Below are 24667 nucleotides of genomic sequence, written 5' to 3' on the forward strand. Positions count from 1 at the left end.
ACTCTGTGGAAGTCTCTAAGTTCCACAATCACAGAGCAGGACCCCTTGTGCTAGGTGCTATACAAATACAGAGCAAAAAGAGAGTGCCCTTCCCAAAGAGTTTGCAATCTGAATTCAGTATAAGTATTGCTTCACTATTAAAGCTGGGTGTTGGGTGACTGTTCCCACCTACAGGAAGCAAAAAGTGACTTGGCTCAATGCCAGGAGAAATGTGTTGTTAGACTGGGAAGGGATGTTGAGGAAGCATCATCACTTGAGCCATTGCAGGCTGGATAAAGCACTTGAGAATGTCCAATAGGAATCACTCTGATGCTTTCAGGTGGATGGATCATCTTTTCAATGTTCATGAACTTTGCAATGCATTATATCAGATTTGGGGACTGCTTTTCCTTCACACCAGTTTGTACTGCTGTAACTCCATTGGCTTTAATGGAGTTATGCCTAATTTACACTAGAATGAGTTAGAGGAGAATTGGGTCCTTCGGTTCTTTTAAAAGGAGAAAGCATAAGGCGTGACACAGAGATATTCATTAGTGCTGTGACTGCAATGTGACATACTCCTGGGAGAATTCTGTGCCACTGCGTATGCGCAGAATTTATGTCCCTCACAGATTTCTTTGCCTCCACACAGAAAAATGACTTTCTGACAGGGAAGCAAAGGGAAGCCACAGGAGTGGTCATGCGACCCTCCCCAGCAGTATATTTTGGAGGCCCAGAGCAGCCAGCAGAGAGGTAAATCACTGTGGGGCAGGAGGCAGGACTGGAGAAGATCTGGCTGGTGGCTGCTAACCAGCTCCAGGCTCAACTGCTAGTCCCGGCTGGGCTGGGGAGGATGGGACTTCCTCTTCCCTTGCACGGCATCCAGGGCTGGGTCAGACCCACCCCCAGATTTCTCCCTTGGCTGAGGGAAGCTCTGCAAACTCCCCCTTCCCACTGCCCCCCAGCTTCCTGCACCCATCGCTCCTCAGCTGCAGGAGGAGGGATCCCTGTACAGGGAGCTGCTCCTCCATCGAGGTACACAGCAGCCAGTGGCCTGTGCCTCCACATTTATCTGACCAATAAAATTTGCAGAATTTTGCAGAATTTTAATTTTTTGGCACAGAATGCCTTCAGGAGTAAATGTCAAATGAGCCACAAATGAAGCATTGCTCCTACCTTTATCTTTGGCAGTTACAAAGGGTAAGACCTTTCAACTGTATATGGCTTCCTTCCTTCAGTAGGATTGTGTGTATGTACAAATATATAATGTCAGTATTTAGAAACAATGCAAAGACTTATCATCCCATATACAGGCAACAATACCCTACTTCAAAGCACTTTTTCATTACATACCTTCAAACAAGCACAAAATATAATTTTTAAGACAAAGTACAAATGCATTTCCTTAATGTGCTAGCTAGCATTTCTGAAGCCTTTACTAGAAAAGGGACTAATTACACTGACTAAAATTGTTTGTATCTTAGATAATTGAGCTTAAAAAGTAATTATGACTTTAATGTAGGCTCATAGGGGCTAAATTCTGATCTGAATTTCATTCATGTAAATCTACTCAAATTGGTTGAATTACTCTGGATTTACTCTGGTGTAACTGACATTAGAATGCTGTTCCTAGACTCTGGCAAATTGCCTAATGGGGAAATATTCAGCTTCTTTCAATTAACACGTGACAGTCTGCAAACTGTATAGTTATGCAAATTTAAACAACATCTTAGCCAATTAAGACTAGAAAGAAAAGATCGTCAAAGAGTCCCAAAAGATAAGTTTCCCCCCGTAAGAATTTCATTAGGTTTCTGCTGTGACTGTATCCAGGTTTATATAAGAACGGCCATACTGAGTCAAACAAATTGTCCATCTAGCCCAGTATCCTCTCTTCTGACAGTGGCCAATGCCAGATGCTTCAGAGGGAATGAACAGATCTGGGCAATTATCAAGCGATCCATCCCCTCTCGTCCAGACCTGGCTTCTGGCAGCTGGAGGTTCGGGACACCCTGACCATCTTAGCTAATAGCCATTGATGGACCATGAACTTGTCTAATTCTTTTTTGAACCCAGTTATAGTTTTGGCCTTCTCAACATCCCCTGACAATGAGTTTCACAGGTTGACTGTGCATTGTGTAAAGAGGTACTTCCTTTTGTTTGTTTTAAATGTGCTGGCTATTAATTTCATTGGGTAACCTCTAGTTTTTGTGTTATATGAAGGGGTAAACCCTAAATTCATATTGATTTAAAAGTGGTCCTTAAATAAAAAGACATTTGTCTTTCAGTCAAAAAGACAAGGACTCTACATTGTTAAATGGGCCGGATTCCCCTCCCTCACTTAACTAGGACATTTTCCAAAGGTCACTGAAGTGAATAGCAGATTTTCCATTGGTTTCTAAGAATTTTGAATCAGTAAATCAGGATTAACTCCACTGAGGCCAGAGGCAAATCATACCTTATATGTCCACATGTGTGAGTTAGAGGGAGCTACCTGTAGCTGATCTGAATTTTCTGTAATTTTGTAATGAATTACTTTAGACAATGATCCAAAGTGCATCAATAACATGAAACAATTGTTACATACTTGCTGCCTGCTATAATTTTCATTATGAAAACCTGGTTTGATAGCTAAAACCACTAACTTGCAGTGATAAGTGAGGGAGCGGGTTAAAATAAACGTTTAAAATGACTTGTGGAATTCTTATAATTTGCAAAATAAGATTGAAAGTCCCAGTTTCAGTACAGTTGATAAAATATTGTGTTTGACAGAAAATCTGCATAAAGTAACCAACCGTTCATGCATTGTAACATCAATATTTTCTTTGTACTAATTCATTGCTTTATTATGGATTCTGTTTTCACTGTAGAACATTGAAAATTGGGAAACAGGCTTGTCAAAACAGGGACTCTATGGGTAGGTCTACACTGCAATTAAACACCCGCGACTGACCCGGATCAGCTGACTCGGACTGTTTAATTGTGGTGTGGACATTCAGGCTTGGGCTGGAGCCTGGCCTCTGGGACCCTCACCCCTTGCAGGTATTTAATTGCTGCATAGACATACCCTACAAGTCTTAACATATATTCTGTGAATCACTGTGTTTTAGGCAGACACAAAGGGCCTGAATCTCTTCTTTCAACAGTGTATATCAGAAATCACTCCAGTGAAATCTGTAGGACTTTTCCAGGGTATAACACTCCAGTCTAGCCCTTTGATGTATACTCTGTGCCCTCTAGAATGAAGCTAGACACTCTGGACTCAATGTGTAAATGAGGGCAGGGGACCTATTTTTCTGTTCTCTTGATCCTGGGCCAGCCAGTGCTTGATAAGTTTATGAATAGTATTAGATGATGTAGGTGCCTGTGATAGCAGGGGACTGGACTCAATGACTCAGTAGGTCCCTTCCAGTCCTAAATTCTTAGTATTCACATGTGCATGTGCACTGGAATAACTGACTAGGCAAAGTGCAAAGTACTAGAGAATCAGACAGACACACAGCAACTTACCAGAGTGTAATTTACAACCTCATCTTGCACATCACCTACGATGTAATAATGTGTGCACTGAGGGCCCAAAGGAAAGGCTCTGTTTGAAGGTTATATACATTTGCCTCACATGACAAAGCTCTTCCAGAGCTCTTTCACCAAACCCAGCAAAACCACAAGATAGCTCCCAAACATCCTGACTCCCCACACATCTTAGCCAGAAATGCTTTTCACTCCCTCTGTTCTCTTAATCTTCTCCATAGCTGGGCTGCTGAGCTGTTTGAACTCCCCTCTGGTCTGTCTTTGTTTCAGGCTCCAAGGCTGCGGCTGTGGGACTCCACTCAGGGCAGTGCATTTTGAAAGTTAATGGGAATAATATGATGAATGAAAATTACACAGAAGTTCTGGAGCACTTCACAGCATACAGGAACAGGCAGCAGGAATTGCTGGTAAGTACACAGATGTGAGGCCTGGATGGAACTTAACATAACGTTTTGAGAGGGAAAAATAATATAATAGTCTTATACACACCTGCTCCTTAAAAAGTGTGTTTTAACTTATCTGCCTGCTGCCATGGGACCCTACTGTCATTAATGGAGATGCTTGAGGTGAAACCCTGAATAGAATTTACCCCTTAGTTGTAAAATGTGTATGAATCACAAGTATTCCAGTCCATAGACTTCTAAAGATTGCTTCCCAGCTAATAGCAGAGGTAGGTTTGTGCTACCAAAATTTAAACCCAGATTCATATTTCATACACCTAAATTTCAGGGGGGATCGGACCTGGATTCTACTCCAGTCCACTTTGGAGATAGGGATGAGCTGCAAAATTCACATATACATCCAGGTTTATACTCCAAACTACACCCCTTCTTCAGAGTGTTCAGGTGTTTGTATCTAAGTTATTAATTCTTAGGTTATGGTTGCAACAAGGTTCCAGTTGCCAGTAGACTAAACTCAGCTCTCACATACATGACACAGAACCCCTGACTAGAGGACAAAAACTTTTCACAGCCATCATCAAAAGGCTTAAAATCCATGCGAGAAGAGTGTGTGAAATCCAGGTGTATCCCTGATGAAGTTGAGGCAGCTCTTCATAGTGTTCCTGTTCTTTTGAAAGGGATTGTACCAGTGGGTGTACCGAACACACGAAGACGCTGAAGAGGATAGAGCTCAGCAGCCAACATTTAACTCGTACCTGAACGGCAGCCATCTTGAGTCAAGCGAAGGACAGCTCTCAGTGGAAGGAAGTGCAGAACTGGATCCCCTTTATAAAAGCCAACAGGAAGCAGGTAAGGGAAAGCCCACCCAATTTCATGAAGGAAGGAAATGTAGGCAGGCAAGCCAGACACTTTCTGATTACTCGGGAGAAAAGGGGTGATGGAACTGTGAAATGTAATTATTGCTGTAGAAAATCTCTCATTCTAGCAAAATGTGCAACAAGCTGCAGCTTCCCCGGTGAAATATTATCATGCTCCAGTTTATTTGGGAGGAACATGAAATTGGGATGTAACATGGAAATCTTGCTGTTGTGGCTCTCAACAGAGAGGAATGTCCCCTGCTCTGAACAGAAGAGACAGCATTAATTAATTGTGGAGTTTTAGAGCCTGTTTCTTGCTGGCGCCTTTGGGAATCTCTATAAGTACGAAAGTCACAAAGCTAGGTAGGCAGAAAACCCTCCGCTTTGCAGTACATCTGCTTAGTATTCTCTCTTGCATGCCATGCCCTACAGTCAATGACTGGGGCCCCACATGCTGGGAAAGTATGTACTAATAGGAGTTGTATAGTTGGTAGCTGTGACGTCAAGCCACAACCCAGCATAATTACACGGTGTCTGAATTTTGGGTCAAGATGCATCACATTGGAAAACACTTTTCATGAAGTGAGCCCCACCCCTGTGCCATGTGTAGCTCAACTTCTTTGGATAGTTCTCCTAGCTCTTGCTCAGTAGAAAGCAGGGACTGATTCACTCTTGGAATATGGGATACTCAACAAGCCCTGTAAGGGGTCGGGTCTCAACTATAGTAAGGGACCGTGGGATATGGTTTACTGGCCTCCCTAGGGTGAGCTAAAGCTGAGAGATGAAAATGAAAGGCTAAAATGACAGGAGAAAGGAAGTTCTTCCTCTGAGACATCTGGCCCCCATTTGGCATTTTGGCCATGTGGCTCCCATTGTGGGCATTAGATTATGACTAAAACAAATATGGTATTTATACTTAACAGAAAATTTAATCCAAATGTAACAGAGCCCTGGGCATGATTCTTTGGCATGGTACAATCTAACCTTTAGGGGCAGATTCTGATAGCCCCATTCACATTGAGCAGCCATCTACGCCATATTGGCTTCAGAGGTACTCCTGACATGCATACAGTGAAGGATGTACACAAAGCATTTGAAAGACTAGGGCTCAAGCAAGACTCAGGCCCACCATGTTTATCTCTTCCACATATTGTCTGTGTTTCTTAGCCTGCTATGCCAAATGAAACCAGATTGCAATATCCCCCGTCTTACCCCTCCAGGACAATTGCTCATTATTAAAGTTTCTGGAGTGAGCACTTCTGGTAGCTGTGTGGTATCATCTCCCACAAAGGAAGGGCTGGGTGATGGCGGCAGCAGCAGGGGGAGGGAGAAGTGTTCCCTGGAGCTGTGTGGATGACATGGCTGCAAACTAAAGGTCTGCAAATAACTCGAGCTAGAATAATGTCATTTTTTTGTAATTCAAGTGACTTTGATATTCTGGACCAAATTTTCAGAGGGTGTGCAAATTGTGTCAGCAACATTTCTGGGCACATCACTTTCTACAGGCAACCCTCCCCTTAGTCTAAGTATAAGTAAAAAGACTGACTTACTTCATATTAAGATATTGATAGAGAAAATTAATTGATGTGGGAGGACATTCCCAAAGAACACTCCAAGGGGTATGCAAGTTGAATTCAGACTCACTGGACCCCTATTAACAATAGATCTGGGATCACGTGTACAGCAATGCAAGTTGCATGCAGACCCTAATGCACCAGGGGATCTGAAGCCAAACACTGTATCTCCTAAACAGGGGTGTGTGCAAGGGGGAGCAAGCAGGGGCATGCCCCCCCGCCCCAATAATTGTTGCAGGCACAGAACTTCTCCAGCTCCAGGGCTGCAGAAGCAGGGAGATTGAGCTGCTGCTGGGGCTGGGTGGGGAGGGGGGACAGCGAGTTCCTCCTGGAACTGGGTTGGTAGGGGGGCAGCAAGCTCCTCCCTGGGGGTGGGAGGGCAGTGAGCTCCGGCTGTATGGGGGAGCAAGCTCCTCCCAGGGAGGGGGGGCTGTGAGTTCCTCCTGGGGCCAGGGAGAGAGGGGAGGCAGCGAGCTCTGGCTGGGTGGAGGGGAGGCAGCGAGCTCCTTTTGGGGGTGAAAGGGGGCAGCAAGCTCCGGCCTGGGAGGAAGGGAGGAAGTGACCTCCTCCTGGGGCTAGGTGGGGAGGGGGGGCAGCAAGCTCCTCCCAGGACTGGGAGGGGAGGGAGGGTAGCAAGCTCCTCCCGGGGCCAGTGGGGAGCGGGGAGAGAGATCTTCTGTGCCCCCCCACAGAAGGGGTCAAATTTAAATTCCTGTGCATGCCCCTGCTCCTAAAAGGTAGGGGCTGGTCGAGAAAAAACCAAGGATAGGCCACTGCAAGACGCACTGCAGCACCTCTGGACTGCCTCTGCTGGTGAAGTTCGTGCTGAGTGGCATTGACAGCTGCCTTGCAGAGGAGGTGGTGAGAGCACGGACTGCCCTTCCCTGGGACGACTCTCCCTCTGGCACAGCTGCATGTGAAGTGCACTCACCAGGGTGAACCTGCAGCACTAACTGCAATTTGGAGTACAGTGGTGACAGGGCTTCAAGGGAAGTCAGTTAGGAACAGTAAACTGTTTCGTGTTTCATCGAGGACATTGAGAGCTAATGTAATTTACCTCCCATTTGAGAGTCCCTGCCAGGTACCATGATCTGTGCCATAAATGTATGCTGGGCATACGTGTCTCCTGAGCGTGTGTGCACATGCACACCTGCGTTTGTGAGTGTGTGTGTTTCTGAGTGTTGGTTCCCTAACGGCTTGCCTTTGGTTCTAGTCTCTCCGTTGATCATGAGCGAAGACATGCATCTCATTAGCTTGACTGTGGACAATGTCCATCTGGAACACGCGGTGGTGTATGAATACGTCAGCACTGCTGGGATCAAGTGTTATGTCTTGGAGAAAACCGTAGAGCCAAAGGGTTGTTTCAATCTGACTGCAAAGGTACCCGCCACCATACATTGCCAGCTTCCTTTCCAAGCACAATAAGGGAAACCAATGAGCCAGGCTTACCCGCTTTGTCTGTTTGGTGACACGGCATGTTATGCTATTGGCCCTGCCTGGAGCTTAGGCTAGTTCATTAGAATGCACCAGTATAGAGTAACTAACTCCTGTTTGGTACAGGCAAGTTGCACTGACTCTCCCTTCATTTCAACTCTTGAGGACTTGAGTCAAGACACTCTTGAAGGAGGGTCCTCAGCTGGGAAACTCTCCCAGTGAAACTCTCCCATTTTTGTCTGTCCACTAGAGCAGGAGTTTGCTGCTTCTCAGGGCAAATGTGAAGTTCATCCTTTCAGGGAAACATTTGCTGCCCCTTGGGGTAAGACTATGGAGGTTTTCCCCATCAGATGCGTTGGGTTGGTTGATATGAAGCATGGGTTTGATTGCTGCCTAGTGTGGGCAGGAATGATTGGTATTATGTTTTGGTGTGCACTACAATGGACAAATAATAAATGTCTGCATCAACTAACAATAACATTATTGGCGTGTCCATGCTGGGACAAAGCAGAAATAACAAGACAGAGCAAATGTGCCAGAGACTGAACATTCCCTGTGGCAAAATGACTGTTTTGAGCACATCCAATATATTTTAAAAACTTCTGGCTGAAGTTTTGAAGTGTTGAGATTAGGCATGACAATGATTCAGAAGGGCTAATTAGGGAAGAAAGAGGGCTGGATGTGTGCTGAATGCCACTTTCCTGAAACATGCCAAAATGTGGGGTGTATACTGCAGTGGAAGGATATTGCAGTATTCCTGGCTCTCAGCCCTTTACCATTGGAATTTTGTTTCGTTTTTCAGATTTTAGAAGCCTTTGCTGCAGATGACAGTCACTTTGTGAAGAACTGCAAGAAGCTCATCTCCCAAAGCAGAGCTGTGGAGACCATGCCAGAGTATGATTTCCGGCAAACCTGTGACACTAAGCTGGAGAGCATCTGCAAAAGGCTCACCAACTACCACAAGGTGCAGCGTTATTAGATCTCAGTGGCGTATCTAGACAGTCCTATACTGTCAAAATAGTGGGGTCTGAGTATTCTTTGCTGTGTTTTCTCCATTAATTGCTTTAGAGAGAAGTGTTCTACTGATCTGAGCACAGAACTAGAAGTTATGTAGATTGCAAACTCTGTGGGATAAGGACTTGTCTCTAGAGCATCTACACACTGTTGTCTCTATGGGCTGGAATGCATGCCTCTGCTGACAGATCCATCCTGCTCATCCAAATGAGGAGCCCAACCCCGTTCCCCATCAATGACAAGAGCTGTCACATGTCTGTGTTGTGCACACAAGTTACTATGATTGCATGAGCACACTGTATACCTGTATGCACAAACTAAGTATGCTTTCGGTACAGTTATCTGACATGTTTGGAATCTGACCCTCAGAAGAACTTTTTAAACAATTCTCAAAGAAATTAAAATGTCATTTTTTCCAGTGATATTTTTGGAACAGTACCTTCCAGTATAGCAGAGATGAGATGGCTGTGGAAATGGTAGACTGGCAGGGAAAAATAAGGATCTTCTGTGTTGCATCATCTTTTTTTGCAAATGAAATCTCACAAACTTGCTTTATGCCCCAGTTTGCAGATGAGCTCAAAATGAAGGTGAGCCCAGCCTTCAAACAAGCCACATCGGAGCCTCACCCCCTCAACAGCATGGATTTCTGCCCCACCAACTGCCACATTAACCTCATGGAGGTATCCTACCCCAAAAACACTACCTCAACAGGAAGGTCATTCAGCATTCGCATTGGACGGAAGCCATCTATAATTGGTCTTGATCCAGAACAAGGTGCTCATGAGTGCTTCAGTGGCATTATTTTAGTAAAAAGAGGAGTTGTATTTTCAGTGAGTTCAAGACAAATCCAAAGAAATGTTGCCTTGACAATATACTTTTTTTCTTCTTCTTAAAATGCTCATAGTAAAGTGGCAGGCAGTATGCAGTTACTGTAAAATAACTCAATGCCTTGGGCACAGAGTATGGCCTGAAGTCAAACATCTTTAACAGCGAAGTAATGTGGCTTTCTCATCACACCTAAAATGCCCTGGGGTGTTTTTTCCACTTAGAAGAGTTGTCTTATTGAGTGGAAGAAAAAAGTGATGGGGCTAAGTGGTTCCATAATGTGAAGTTGTATCATAATCGCAAGGGTGAGAAACCTCAAGTAGCCAATCAGATAGTAGTGCTCTTCCCTCTGAGCCATTACTAAACTAATCCCCCACATTGGCACTAGGCAGCTCTGTAATGTTGGAGGTGCTATCTTTCAGATATATGGCTACTACTTAAGATTTCCTTGCCAGGTAAATCCTTGTGCTGCAATGTTTCACTGTTGTACCTCTCACAATATACTTCTGAGTCATTCAGTGTCCAACAAGATGAGTGTGCAAGAGGACTTGGGACAGCCCCATGGAAATATGGACTATCCCAAATATTGAAGAATGGTTGGAGACCCTTTTCAAATTAGGCCAATGAGAGAAGCCCTGCCCACTTGTACTTTTTAAAGATCCCACGGCACTTTTCATGAGAGTAGGAGGGGATAATCACAGTATCACAGTCATGTTCCAGCTCTGCTGCGGATATTCTCCTTGCCACCATTTGTAAATGAAAATAATTATTCTTTACTTTTCCTGACAATGATAGTTATTTTCCCAGGGGTCAGTTTTCCCATCTGTAAAGCTGGGATAATACTGACTTAACAGGTTTGTTTCAATCTTAAATTGGTTGCATCGAGCTCCTCAGATGGTCAGTGCTATGAATGGGCAATGTATTATTATTAGTTATATGAGTTACCATGATCATGAACTACAGTAATGGCAAAAAATTTAGTTTGCATGCCATGGAGAAGTCCTATAGAATAAATAGAAAGTTATATTTTTGCCACAATGTTTTAAAGAAGGTTCAAGATTCCTATAGGGAAGTGCACATTCTCTATTAAACACTGTAGGATTTTAGAGCAATTTCTGTAGACTAACCTATTTAAATTTCTGTATGAGCCTGTTGGTTTAATTCCTGTTAAATTCCATAGAAACCTGCTCTAAGTATTGAGAGGTAATACATACAGTCACTAGAGCCATACTAACTACTTCCTTCAATGTTTAGTAGGTACTCTGAATCCAGTCTCATACACTCAACATTGCATCACCACCATGGCTGCACCATCATGGAAGTGCCTAACCCCAGAAGATGAAGAACTCAACCCACATGAACAATATGAGGGTAGCTTTGGCCAGCAGAATGGGGGAACAAACCAGGAGGAAAGGGGACTCAGCTTTCTGCTGAAAGAAGAAGACCGGGAGATACAGGACTCGTACCTTCAACTTTTTAATAAACTAGATATTGCAGTGAAGGAAATGAAGCAATACGTCTTTCAGATAAATAAGTGAGTAAAGAGACCCCTGTGTGTGCGCTGCTGAGGGCACGTCCTAAATAAAGGGACACGCTATCTGAGAAAATGGAAATATGCAACCACAGAAATATATTCTGTGTCCATTAGCACAAATTATAATATGTTAGTATGTGTGTGCATACCCCCGCCCCCGCACTGCACCACGGCCTTTTGCTGGATGGAGGCGGCCGGACTTGCTCAAATGGAGATCCATCTACCTATATGTCATTTCCACTTACATAATGAGCTAGTGTAGCTGCTCTTTGCACTCTCTGGCTTGAAGTCTATGTTAGAACTAAAGGTTGTCCATTCTGGTTCTGATTCCTATTATTTGTTAAAGTCCAAGAGTGGGCTAAGTGCTGTACAAGACACAGACACTGGGAAAATCCCTGCCCCGAAGAGTTTATCTATAAGACTGACATAAAAATACACTGGGAGGCCCAGATGAGGGAGCTATTTTAGATCGGAAGTCAGTAGTCAAAAGGGATTTGAATAAGGAGGGCCTGGCAGACTAGGACTGAGAGTTCATTCCATGGAGAGGGGAAGCAAGGGAGAAGGTACAGAAATTGTAACAGGAGAAGAAAGGAACAATGAGGCTGACATTGTTAGTGGAATGAAGAGGGAAGGTGGGATATGGCAGGAGTTGGATCAATTACAAAGGCCACTGCTTATGCCCCATGTGTGTGCATTTAACTCGTGACCATGGTGGTTGTGTGTGTGGGTCAGGCCATAGACTGTTATGATACATGCCCTACTTGGGTTGTGGGGGATAATGTTTTCTTATTCTAAGATGAACAGCAGAAGGGGCTCAGTCTTCCCCTTCTGTCCTTCTTTTTCTGGCTTTAACCATGGGTGTCAGCTTAATAGGTCAAGTAAAAAGGACTCTTTATAAATGTGATTGCAGTTTGGCAGACTCAGCACGCAGGAAAATCTGCAAGGCTTTGGGCCAGTCTCAGCAGGATGAGATCTCCTGAAAGAGTTAGCACATACTGACTAGAATTCTTCCTCCACTGGCCAATAAAAGGCAAATTTATGATGTATACTCTGTGGTTTTTGGAGTGCCAGTTAGTGTCTAGAGGAAAAATCCAGCAGGAAAAAGGATGCAAACGTGGGGACATTTCTTCACTCTTGATGGAAGTGAGACTATTTGTGCAGAATAATTTATTTTAGCAAATAATTACACTTTAAAATGTGCCTAAGAGTCTCACAGTATTTTGCAGAAAATCGGGTGGATGACTATTCCTACCATACTGCCACAGTTCTGTGTTGCTGTCTTTTTTTATTACAAACACTGTATTAATGGGGAGGGGATCATCTAGACCTGCTCAAAACTCTCATAACCAAAACTCACCTGGTTTTGAGAGTTCTTGCAGGGCATGTTTGATTAGGTTTTTGAACCTGGGTTGATACTTTTATACAAGCTATCTGAAAGTCAGTGCTTTTAACCTTAAACTAGTCAGAACTTGGCAGTTTTAGCCAAGTTTCATGTTGCACTTTAGGTTCTGAATGAATGCAAAATTCACCTACTGTGAGTTCACATGAACTAAAACCAAAAAAAATTTGCATGCGAATCAAACTGAGTGAGTTTCAGGTAGCTCCCATCTACATATAGCTGAAGTAATAGAAATGTTGCTTTTGTTTTCAAGTGCACTTGAGTTCAGATCACAGTAGTGAATGCATAACTCACAAGATTACTCACCAGTCACTGAGAGCAATGTGTTTTACCTTTCTAGGCTTTTGTCCACCATAACAGAACCCACTGGCACATGTGAACATCTGTCCAGTGAGGAGACATCCCCACCTTCCTTGGGGGCTGAAGAGAGTGACACTGACAAAGCTGAGCATGGTGGGAGTAAGAAGGTTTGTTTCAAAGTTTCTGAGGAGGACCAGGAAGACTCAGGACATGACACAATGAGTTTCAGAGACTCCTACAGGTGTGTTCAAAGATATACATGGCTCTCCATTCTGGTCGGCAGTGTACTTTGAGGCTATTTAATCTTAATATTACAGTGCTGGATGGTAATTAGAGAGATTAATAATCAGAAAGTCAAGTAACTGATACATAGGATAATGCTGTTGAAATTCATAATACTAATGAATTAGTACCTAGTACCACATTAGTACTAATATGTGGTAGTTATACATTATGCTTACACTTTAAAAGTGCCATAAAAACTGTAGCATATATCCTGAAATCCTTACTGCTTACTTAGCAAAACCGTCCTTGAAGTAACTTCAATTTTTATTATTGAGTACATGCTTCAGTGTTCCCCCCATTACCTAATTAATGGGCCTATAGGTCTGGACACTTAGGACTTGATTCCATTCCCACAGAAGCCTGTGGCAAGACTCCCATCAGCATCAGGGAATGTAAGAATGGGCCCCAGTTCCTGCTCATATGGTATGCATTTAAGTGTATCCAGTACAGGATTCCCAACGTCTCATCCATTTGACATGGCTCACATGTCACACAGGCTACCACAGGATCCATTTACTGCAGGGTCAAAAGATCAGATAGTCATCTAAGGTCAGAGAGAAGGCTGTTCTCCAATGAAGTGCGGCAGCTGCAGGAGGGAATTCTCCAGGGTTTCAGGAGGTGTAGCCCATTGCTTTAAGACCTACTCAGCAGCTTCTGTATCTGATCCTGATGGTTTAGTGCCTCATGTGTACAAACACATTGTCCACAGAAAATGCAGACTAATTAGGGTTTGGGAGTGATTATGCCGATGGTTGTATCTTGGTTCCAGTCTGAGGTTTCTAGGCTAAACAATGTTAATGTAGCACCAGTTGTCAGGAGAGCTCACCAGCAGGATTGTAATGATGCTGTATTGTTCTTTGTGATTTTAGGTCTTAAGCAGAACAGTTTCTAGACAATACATTGAATGATAAGGAAGCAAAGGAAAAGCATGTACCGGACTGTAATTCCTGATATTAATATGGGTGTGGTGATTTGCTACAAGGATAACCACTCTTAGTATAGTTACGCGCTGTGGGCTGATTAACCACCATGGGATTTCCCCTGGTAAACACAGACATCCAGATTTATCCCTGGTGTATCTCCAGTCATGTTTGTAGAATTACACCAGGGATGGTTCTGGTCCCAAGAGTGTTTCTATTCTTGGGAAAGTTATAAGACCAGTATAGCATTTAAAGTGGAATGGTATTGGAATATTCCCCATCAAATTACTCCATTTAGGATCCTCCAATAATGTTAATTTTTACCTGCCTCAGGTTCCCAAATACCCTGGGGTTCACTCTACATTTATCATCTATTAGGACAAAGCAATAAGACCTACTATGGGCACCAGAAGATCTTGCAGGGGTCCTCACTTCAAGCAAATATTAAAGTAGTGTGTTTCTTATGGACTTTCAGCAGGTGCAAGGGCTCCCATATGACTTCTTGCAGGAAGTCCTGTGAAGCCTCTGGCCAGCTCTTGGGAGTCCCCTTTCAGGTTTTCAGAGTAGAATGAAGAGAGACAGGGTTTTTCTCAGGTGTTAGCACTCTGAACCAGCTTCTGGTCTGAGGTGCACAGCCCAGCATAATTACCAGTGCCACAGTGAGTGCCCCTAGAGAGAGACAGCAATGCCCACTACTGCTAGGATTTTTAAAGGTGCCTAAAGAAATTAGGCACCCAACTCCCTTAGGTCCTTTGAAAATTCCAGTCTATGTGTTTTGGGATTAGAACCCAGCTGTGCAGCTCAAGGTTAGAACTAGGTTCTCTGGGGCATATTTCTCTTAGGAAATAAACAGCATTATTTTCAAGTCAGTGCTTTATTTTGTAGTCAGTTATACATTATTAAGCTCAAGTTATCTCACTGCTCTTATTATCACACAGATAAGCATAGCAAACACTCCTTCCCCCATCCCCCACTCACAACCCCTCCAATCCAAGGCTTTTAGAAAATTTACTTATCTTGGAACATCAAAAAGTTTAATGTGACTTTTCCCCTCCTATACCATATAACTGTGAGCCACAGAAGCTCGACAGAGTTTGTAGGCTGCTTGATCTTATAATCGATGCTATTGTAAGAGGATTTTTCCATTCAAGTCTGTGAACAATTTTCCCAGAAGCCTAAAACACTGAGAAGTAGAAATGGACATCCCGCCTTTTTTTAAAAAAATGGGTCTTTGAAACCACAAACCCAAATATTTGCTCAGGTGTCTCAAAATCTTGTTTTTGAGACAAGATTGACTTGCTGCTTCTCCTGGAATATTTGCTGCTGAAGGAAATCTCACACACTCCACAAGAGCCGTCTTTCTTGGAAGAGTACGTTTTTTAAGGCAGGACTTCAGAAGAGAGTAAACAAGTTGCCTTTTTCATCTTCTAATGGAGAAGAATGTGCATGTTATAGGCCTGCTCTAGTACAGAGCAGTCTTGTCAAAGAGAGTTATAAAAATCAGAATAATTCAGTCTAATCACGCATCACTGAAGCTTGTGCAGTATGGACCTTTTCTCCTTGTTGCTATTTACATTGATGCAAATGAGGTATAAAATGCTACTCTATCAGAATGGTAGCATGTTATCTTCATTGTGCACTGATGTAAGTGGCTACACAAGATGCAGAGCGGTGAAAAATCAGAAGCCTTGCTTTAACTGTTTAACCTTTTGGCATCTGCTTATGTGCTAGGTTGGGATAAACTCTCGGAGGTCGTGATTTGACCATGGGTGACCCCAAATGAGAGTTAGCACGTTTGGTTGTTCCTGGGCCTGAAGGATGAAAAGGTCCAGATTCTGATCTCTGTTACACCAGCTGTCAGTGAAGACAATAGTTATTCCAGATTTAAACCAGTGTATCTGAACAGAGCATCCAGCCTACAAAAACTGTATTTGCAATTGTAGCTTTTTTACATTAGATGATGCTGGCATCTGGAATTCTTCACAACAGTCCATATGATCTCTTCTTGCTCTGTGTGGTAAGGCACGTAGATGGCTTTTAGATAGGCTCAGCGTGTCCACTGCATTATTGGCCATGGAAATGTGGCTTGATAGAGCTTTGCATGAGTCTGATAGCAGCAATGACTACTGAACACTAAACGGTACTAAGAAACAGCCCTGAACTGGGTAGTGTTCATGCTAATTTATGTGAAAGCCTCAACGTATTTTAGAATCTACAAAGTAAGGAAAAAAATAGGCCACAACAGTTGATTAGTTGATTAGAAGTGCTATTTCTTTTACTTTCTTGTTTTAAAACAGTGATAGCATGAGCTGTAGAGTCTCATTCACAGGAATTAATATTTATTTCCTCTAACACTGGAGCTTTTTTACAAGTAGAAAAATGCATTTTCTTATTTTAAACCCTGGTCTAGGTACCAAGTAGGGTGACTTTGGTGGGTTCAAACTTGTTCCTAGTAGACATTTGCCCACCCCAATATGAAAACCTGCTTATGTGCTTTGAAGGTCTTTTAATGAAATACAAAGAATTGTCTCTTTTAATAGGAAGCCCATTTTTGAATCCTGTTTTACTTACACAGATTCAACAATTGAGCCTAATCTATTATGGGTAACACAGTGAGATCAAAGATAGAGTCTCCGTGGGGCTGTGACTTGCTTTAGAATTTTACACATAAATGTAAAATAGGAAAGATTATTCTGTCTTATCTTTATGAAATAGAGGCAAACAATTAGGTACATGTAACAGATATGATAGTTACTCAAGGGGGAATCAAATGTATTTTGATAGTTTTTGATCCAGAAAATGGATACTGACGAGCTACAAAAATGAGCAAATTACAGATAAGAATATGCCTTGTTTGCATTAACCACACTCCTTTTTCATTGACTGTTGGGAGAACTAATTCAGAAGTGGTGTTTCTCCCAAAGGGTTTGTACTTCAGTTCAACAGTACTGGTTATCTCCCTTTAAACTTTTTCAGAAAGAGGAGAAAACAGACCTGACTGTAAGAGCTATTATCAAGGGCAAACAAAACCCAGTTCAGGGAAATAGGACTCTGTAGGTCCTTTTTATTAATGAGGGAAATTACTTTCATTCTTACAATAGCAAAGTTCAGAGCCCTTCTGGTTTAGGTTTACATTTTTTAAAATCAGTGCTGGTAAGTTTCCAAAGCTAAGGTTTGAAAAATTCTAAGCCAAGGCTAGATAAAAACAGTGAACTGGATTCTCCAGTCCATCCAGTTCTCTTTGCACCATGAGTATGGGGCAGTGAACTTGAAGCAGGAGGAGACTTGTGCTGGAGAATTCCCCCTGTGTACAGGAATCTTCTCTGGGGTAAAGCTGGTTGAAGTGACTCTCCTGCTTCCTTTGCCAGCTCTGAAGAGAGGCATGGCAGGGGCAGGAGGGGAGGGAGTGTGGTAAGGGAAGAGAAGGGAGTGGGCATGACAGTGCAAGGCTCCACTATGCTCAATTCTCCACTGGCATAAGGTCCTTAAGGTTCCCTTCCCTTTCAGCTCTGCCCCTGCAACTTTGTAACGTATGCTGGAGTTAGATGGCTGAGAATACATGACCAGGCCCCTGTGCTTGGGCTCAGTGGAGAATCAAGCCCACAGAGTTTAATTTTGTATTGGTAACCCTCTGGGTGTTCCAGGAGCATCTTTAATGAACTCTCTGTGCCCTGATAGTGATGAGACACTCACTGGGAAATCAGCGTTCATCCTTTATAAGAGACTTGCTCACAATCATGCTTCAATAGTCCCGAGAACTGAAGGATGTCCTCTTAGGGTACGTCTACACTGCAATTAAAACCCACGGCTGGCCAGAGCCAGCTGACTTGAGCTTGCAGGGCTTGGGCTAAGGGGCTGTTTAATTGTGGTGTAGACCAAGCTCTGGGACCCTCTCACCTCGCAGCATCCTAGAGCCCCAGCTCCTGCCGGAACATCTACCCTGCAATTAAACAGCCCCCTAGCCCGAGTCAGCTGGCACAGGCCAGCCATGGGTTTTTAATTGCAGTGTAGACATACATTTACTAGCCAAATCAGGAGGCCTCACTTAGTATTATTCAGTCCCTACTCAAGTCAGCTCACATTAATGAATAAGGACATTTCCCTGAGGGACTGTAGGGTTGAATATAAACCGAGTAATAACTGAGTCAAGGCCCTGGATAAGGAAAAATATTCAACATCTTCCTTTCTTCTCCTTCCAGTGAGTGTAACAGTAACCGGGACTCCGTGCTCTCCTACACCAGTGTACGGAGTAACAGCTCTTACCTGGGCAGCGATGAGATGGGATCAGGTGAGTGAGTGCCTGGCTATCAACCAGGCGTAATAAAAGAGGCTTTCCAACATCAGATGGCACAGCAGGCTAAACATCTACAGCTTTGCTGGTTGTTATTACCAGGGTGTTTAGCTGCAAAGGCGGTTCATTCAAAGGAACACAGACCAAACTAGTCACATGATAATTAAAGAGTTAGAGGTCGGCTCTTTCCTCAGTGGACCATTGTACTCTTGGTGTGTGGAGGAGAAATTAGGCCAGATTAGAGTCCTTTGTTGCTGATTTGCTTACAGAGGGTATTTGCGTAGTCTGAAAAATATTTTGATCTGTGGACTGGGGAAGGAGAGTTCGCAAGCCACTCAATTTGTCTTCATTGATCTCTTCAAGGTGATTATATTGCAATAATATTCTTCATTGTGAAAATCCCGGTCACAGTGCTTTTTTGGTTGTGCCGTAACCACATCACAAGATGTGAGAGACCCAAATTGATTAGATGGTTTATAAAAAAAAAAATTCATCTTTCCTTTATTAGGTGATGAACTTCCCAATGACATGAGGATTCCTTCGGACAAACAAGACAAACTCCATGGCTGTCTTGAGCATCTTTTTAACCAGGTACAGGACACTAGCACAGTTACATGAAGCAGCGTACGCTACATCACAGAACAAGATGTCAGAAATATTAGAGTCTGCGTTATTAAATCATATCTCAGTAGAGATCCAGCTAACAAGGTTTTGGAATAAGATGCGAGGAAGTGGATGTAAGATAGTTTGAGGAAACAGTTTTGTCTCCACCAACATTCAAGTCGCTCTGTGTGATTAGGACAAGGGTGACCTGCAGCTTTGGATTCATGACAAAGAGATTTGAAAACAGATGAGTGAAAACCAACAATGAGTGAAATCTTCCTGTTATGAGTGGTCAGAAAAGATCTCATCGACATAATTTTTGGAAAAACAGCCTCCTATTAGCGGAAAAGAATGTAACCAAAAGATGTCTTTACACATTTATAACCTCAGCTAAATTGTTCTTCTCCTGTCTCCCTTGTTCACCAGAGCCCAGCTCATGACTCTCATGCCGATACTGCATACACATAATTCATACTAGGCTCCTGGGGAGAGATGAGGGCTGGAATGGTTTAATTATGTTTGCTAAGGATGAGACTTCCATCAAAATTAATAGCTCTAGACTGGTGTGCTGGCATCCAGCTTAGCTTAAGTGAATATGTTAATGCCAACATGCAGCAAATGCAACTCTTTTTGCACTTTTTCGCAATAAGTGGCCTCTTCAAAAATTCTCCTGGAGTTTTACTAAGAGTGACCTAATATAATTCCTGCTCCAGGTGGATGCTATCAATGCGCTCCTCAAAGGATCAGTCATAACCAAGGCCTTTGAAGAAACCAAGCACTTTCCAATGGACCACAGTTTGCAAGGTAAAAGAAAAACAGTTTGGTTGTATTAAATAATGTAATTTCCCAGAATACAACAAGCCCTTAACATTAAGAACTAGAGGTTCAGAAGTCAGTACACCCGAGTTCATGTACAAAATTGTGCACAGATAATTTGCACACACAGTTACAATAGTTATGTATGCAGTCACAATAACTGGACATATAAATGACCAGTGACGTGTTGACCATTGGTATTCTGTACTGTTCAGTGGGATCTCTACACATTATCCTGGAGGACTCACCTCTGTAGCACAACCCTAACAAGCTGATGGAGGGTCAAGTACTGCAGCTCTGTGGCACCCAAAAGTTCTGCATACGTTTGCTTAAGGAACTACTCCACATCTTTTTGGGGATGGATAATTGCCAGAATAACACCACACACATAACACCAATACACATTCTGGAAAGCAACCCATTCCTAAAGAGAGCACAAATGATGCTGTGTTTCTTTTCCTCAAGGAGGCTGATGGGAATTAGGCCTCGTGAGTTTGGTGACCAGAATGAGTTTTTTTCTCTCTGAAAAAGAGAGGAGTTTATTTCCTAAATATTTGCTACATTTCCTTTTCCTCTTGGAACCTAAACTCTTCTGTTATCTTGGCTGATCTTCAGGTGCTCTGGTCAAGGGCTCTCTCTCTTTCTTTTATCTCCTATTTTTAGCTACATTGGCAACTTGCATGGTCACTCTTCTTCAGAGTTAGGAGAGGCTCCTGTGAACGCTGTGGAAATGTTTTGAAAAGCCATGTTCCTGTGACATTTAAACAGCTGTAGAGTACCTATCACTGCCCTCACGTTCTTTGAATGCAGTAAGGAAATAGCAGCCACCCTGCATATATTTCCTTCAAGCTTTATTTTGTTTGTTTCACTTAAACACAGACTTGTCTATTCAAACTGGATCAATTGCATTGAAAGAGCCTTTCAGTTCACTGCAGCTTCAGGATGGTCCCATATTAATCACCGGGAATCACACTACAGGAATAGACAAGCCCTGATTATAGTCAGCTGGAATCTTTTCCCAAATTACCTTCTTAATGCAGTCCCGAGTTGGAAATAAGCATGAAAAGGAGAGCTTACCATGGTCACATCTCAGTGATGGGTGAGAATTTGCAAATCATGCTGTCTCTTTTTGGAGACAGTAATTTGGCACACAATATCACTGACACCAGAGTGTTTAGCTAAAGTGCATAACTGCATCATAAGGAATAGAATTTACCCTCTTCAGTTCAAAATACATAGATTTCTACCTGGTGAAGCAAAGCAGAATATTAACTAGCGTATACTTTCCCAGCAGCTGCAGCCTTAAGTAGAAAGAAAAGGAGTACTTGTGGCACCTTAGAGACTAACCAATTTGTTTGAGCATAAGCTTTCATGAGCTACAGCTCACTACGGTATGCATCCGATGAAGTGAGCTGTAGCTCACGAAAGCTTATGCTCAAATAAATTGGTTAGTCTCTAAGGTTCCACAAGTACTCCTTTTCTTTTTGCGAATACAGACTAACACGGCTGCTACTCTGAAACCAGCCTTAAGTAGGTGTGACAGTCAATCTCAGGGTTGGTCTGATTTCCCCCAGGAGGTGACACAGACACACTTGGCTATACATTAGAAGAGACAGAGAGAACCAGAGGGGAATGCTGAGCTTAGTTCTGCAGCTGTGGTGCTCAGGGATATATTTGTAATATATTGCAAAAGAAGTTAATCACACAGTTCCAGTGTATTGTGCATGTGAGTCGCATGCCTAATTTTTGTGTATGATGCTGAAAATATAACAAGCTAGGACTCTGTTTTTGACAAGACTATAGGAAATAGCAATCTTTTTTTCCATCTGTATCAGACCCATTTAAGAAATTCCCTCACTGGTGATGGTTGCTGTAGCTGGTGTATTCATTGGTTAGGCCTATATGAAAATTATACAGCTAATGAGCTTCTCTGAGGCATCTCTCCACTGGCTGGACTAATTTCTCTCTTTTGCGGCAGAATTTAAACAGAAGGAAGAAACCACAATAAGGTGCCGGAATAATATTCAATTCAGTGTCCAAGAAGATCCCTGGAACCTTCCACTGCGTATCAAGAACCTTGTTGAAACCATTCAAAAACATGTGGAAGGTCTGTGAATGCGGGGTGGTCATTTATCAGTTTCAGTGTTAAAGGATTGTTTTGTTTCTAGAGATGAGCAAAACTGTAAAACTCATGGAAGTGAATAAAAAGGGGGAGGGGCCTGATCTGACGTTTTTGTTGAGTTCATTAGGGAGCTAAAAACCAGTTGCAGAGTTTGGAGCCAAACATTTCCACTGGTTGGGGTTGCTCTGACATTTGGTTTTGGCCCATACCTGATTGTTAAGGTACAAATTGTATCTATGGAAAAATCTTCCTTCCCTAAGTGCCCAGCAACTTTGCAAAATATTAAAATGGCATGGGTTTGAAATATCCAATTCTTGCTTTATTTTTGCCCTCATGCTAAAGAGCATAAGCGAACATCTTAGCTATCAGGGTCAGGAGGAAACATTCCTAAGGGGCAGGTTATTCTGTAACTGTCTAGTGCACAGTTTTGTTCAGTGTTTAATTTGTATGAAAGAGGTGCCAAGGCTCAAGCAATAAGGTGCTAGGGCTCAAGAATTTTTTCACTTTGATAACTGACGCGGCAAGCCCAGAGGTGCTGGGGCTATTAACTGTCAAGCCTAGAGGTGCTCAGCCCAGGCAAGCCCTGGCACAAATTAAGCACTGTTTTTGTTGCACCTCCCTTGGAAGCTGCTGATAGGGGCCACGTCAGAGACAAGATGCTGTGCTAGGTAGACTTCTGGTCATCCAGTCTGGCGGTTAATTTTGTCCCCTAAGTTTAATATGGTAATTGAAATATAGGTTATAAATAGACCTGGATTTTAGAGGGAAGTGGGGAGAGTGGGTTATTATTCTTCCCAGTGATGATGTATTGCAGCACCACAACTGTGACTGAATGATCATGAGGAATTTTTTCTAATTGTCTTAGTCTACTTCCGAAGTCTTTAGGGACTGAATTGTGTCAGAGTGACTTACTTGCTGGTGTAATTTTAAAAAACATTGGAAGAAAATGAAATAGAAAAAAGGCAGATTCTGGAAGGAGATGAGTGAAGAAGATGGATGTAATCAGTCCCTGTAACTCCCTGAACCATTACATTTAAAAAACGTCTTGCTTAAAAAGCACCAGTAGGATTCAGGTAGAATGACTGAGTCTGGTGGTGTCTACTCAAGTGCAAGTCGCAGCACTGTAGTCACCTCTGTAGGGATTCCTCCACATGTGCAATTTGTTCCCCATAATTCATGGTAGTCGATGGAGCATTTAATCTATCAAGGATCCTGATTTATTCCTCGCTCCCTGTTTTATCAAATGTTTTTAGTGAGGATTAACTCTAGACAAAATAGAAATGGAGAGAGGTGTCAGCAGGGTACAATCAAATCCACCTTTGCATCATGTTTATCAGGTCCTTCCTTCTCTTTACTCTTTTAGATGGGAAGAATCAACTGCTTTTGGCCTTGCTAAAATGCACAGGTAAGGGCTTCTGGTTTGGGGTATTGGTGGAAAACTTTGCCATGCTGACAGATGTCCTAAAGTGTGTAGTTTGGCTGGCACGTGTACATGCATGCCTATGTTTGAATCGCTCTCTCCTGTTAGAGATCACAATACATTATCCAACTAGTGGTGTGCTTGGAAATCTGGTTCAACCGCACTATTGATGACATTATGCCATCTCTTGTGCTCCTCATGCTGGGCAGCTTTTTCCTACTTCCTTTTTGCTCAGTCTTGCTTATGCTCCTGTATCACCAAGCATGTTGTAAATGTCATCAGACACCATATCCCTTTGCCCTTTCTTCATCTTCTTTCCCTTGTGTAAGCCTCATTCTCAGTTGGCCATTCTCATTCTCAGTTGACATGCAGCAAAAAATGAGACACTGTTGCACAATTCATGATGAGGTTGTGGGCCTGTCATTCTTTTCAAGCAGACTACCGAGATAAGGCGTTTGGGTTTTGCCCTGTGTATAATTTCAGGATGTGCATTTCCTCTTTAACCAGCTCATTGTTTCCTCAGTGCACCTATATAAGCTCTTTTAGTGTTAACAAGAGCCAAACTTACATATCAAAGTCCTAAGGGCTTGATTCTGCCTTACTGAAGACAATGGGAGTTTTGTTATTGATTTTAATAGGAGCAGCCTAAGACCCTAAGGCTATGTTGCACAGCAATCTAAGCCCAGAGTTAGAAGACACTGAGGTAGTAAACCCTGGGTTTGTTAACCTCATGCTTGAGAGTCTACAGTCATTTGTAACCTAGGTTAGGACCTGTTGAAACATGGGGCCCCAGCATCTACGCTGCATTATACGGCCCTGAGTCCAACCACCCATATCCCAGACTTTCTTGTGCCCTCCCAAAATGGGACCACTCTAGTTTTTTGTTCATGGTGTAGTGTGGGAAAACTTGATTGTCCACCAAACTTGACTGTCCAGAGGACAAAATAGTCAGCCCTTGGGATTGGGGGACACTTTTGGCAGATTCCTAGAACATGAGTCCAGTGGGGCTGTGTATACACTGCAAATAATTTGGGCTTGGACTCTGGGACCTGACTTGACTCAGGCGTGGACCCTCCTCCCCCCTATATTGTCCTGGGACCCTGGCCTGAACCCTTGATTAGTGCAATTCGTGAGTAGATGGAAGGTGGGGGTGGGATTAGCCATTGAGTCTGAATCTGAACCCTGGACTTACATTGCAGTGTAGACGTACCCTAAGTTTGTACCAGTATACATTGCAGGCATCATTGTTACAAGGGGAAAAAACACACACTGGCAAATCAGATAACTCTCTCTCCCTATTTATGCAGTTACTTCACTGGCACATTTAAATAGCCATATTTTGTATCTGTAAAAAAGGCAATCCAT

General features: G+C 42.9%; 1 protein-coding gene across 3 annotated transcripts in view; it reads left to right on the forward strand.

The window, feature by feature from the left end:
* The window catches only part of PREX1 (phosphatidylinositol-3,4,5-trisphosphate dependent Rac exchange factor 1), a 226362-nt gene that overhangs the window by 188822 nt on the left and 12873 nt on the right, over positions 1–24667 (forward strand). For 2 of the 3 annotated variants that reach the window (XM_084645551.1, XM_084645549.1), the window contains exons 20-31: positions 3778–3914; positions 4586–4757; positions 7553–7719; positions 8576–8737; positions 9351–9561; positions 10867–11146; positions 12886–13086; positions 18250–18338; positions 18850–18932; positions 19658–19748; positions 21739–21867; positions 23246–23287. In XM_084645551.1, the coding sequence (XP_084501677.1) occupies positions 3778–3914; positions 4586–4757; positions 7553–7719; positions 8576–8737; positions 9351–9561; positions 10867–11146; positions 12886–13086; positions 18250–18338; positions 18850–18932; positions 19658–19748; positions 21739–21867; positions 23246–23287 (1764 nt within the window). The remainder of the gene's footprint in view (positions 1–3777; positions 3915–4585; positions 4758–7552; positions 7720–8575; positions 8738–9350; positions 9562–10866; positions 11147–12885; positions 13087–18249; positions 18339–18849; positions 18933–19657; positions 19749–21738; positions 21868–23245; positions 23288–24667) is intronic. The other variant, XM_084645550.1, reaches the window with a different exon arrangement.

This window comes from Lepidochelys olivacea (assembly GCF_965140295.1).
Source record: "Lepidochelys olivacea isolate rLepOli2 genome assembly, chromosome: 13".
In the NCBI taxonomy this organism is placed as follows: Eukaryota; Metazoa; Chordata; order Testudines; family Cheloniidae; genus Lepidochelys; species Lepidochelys olivacea.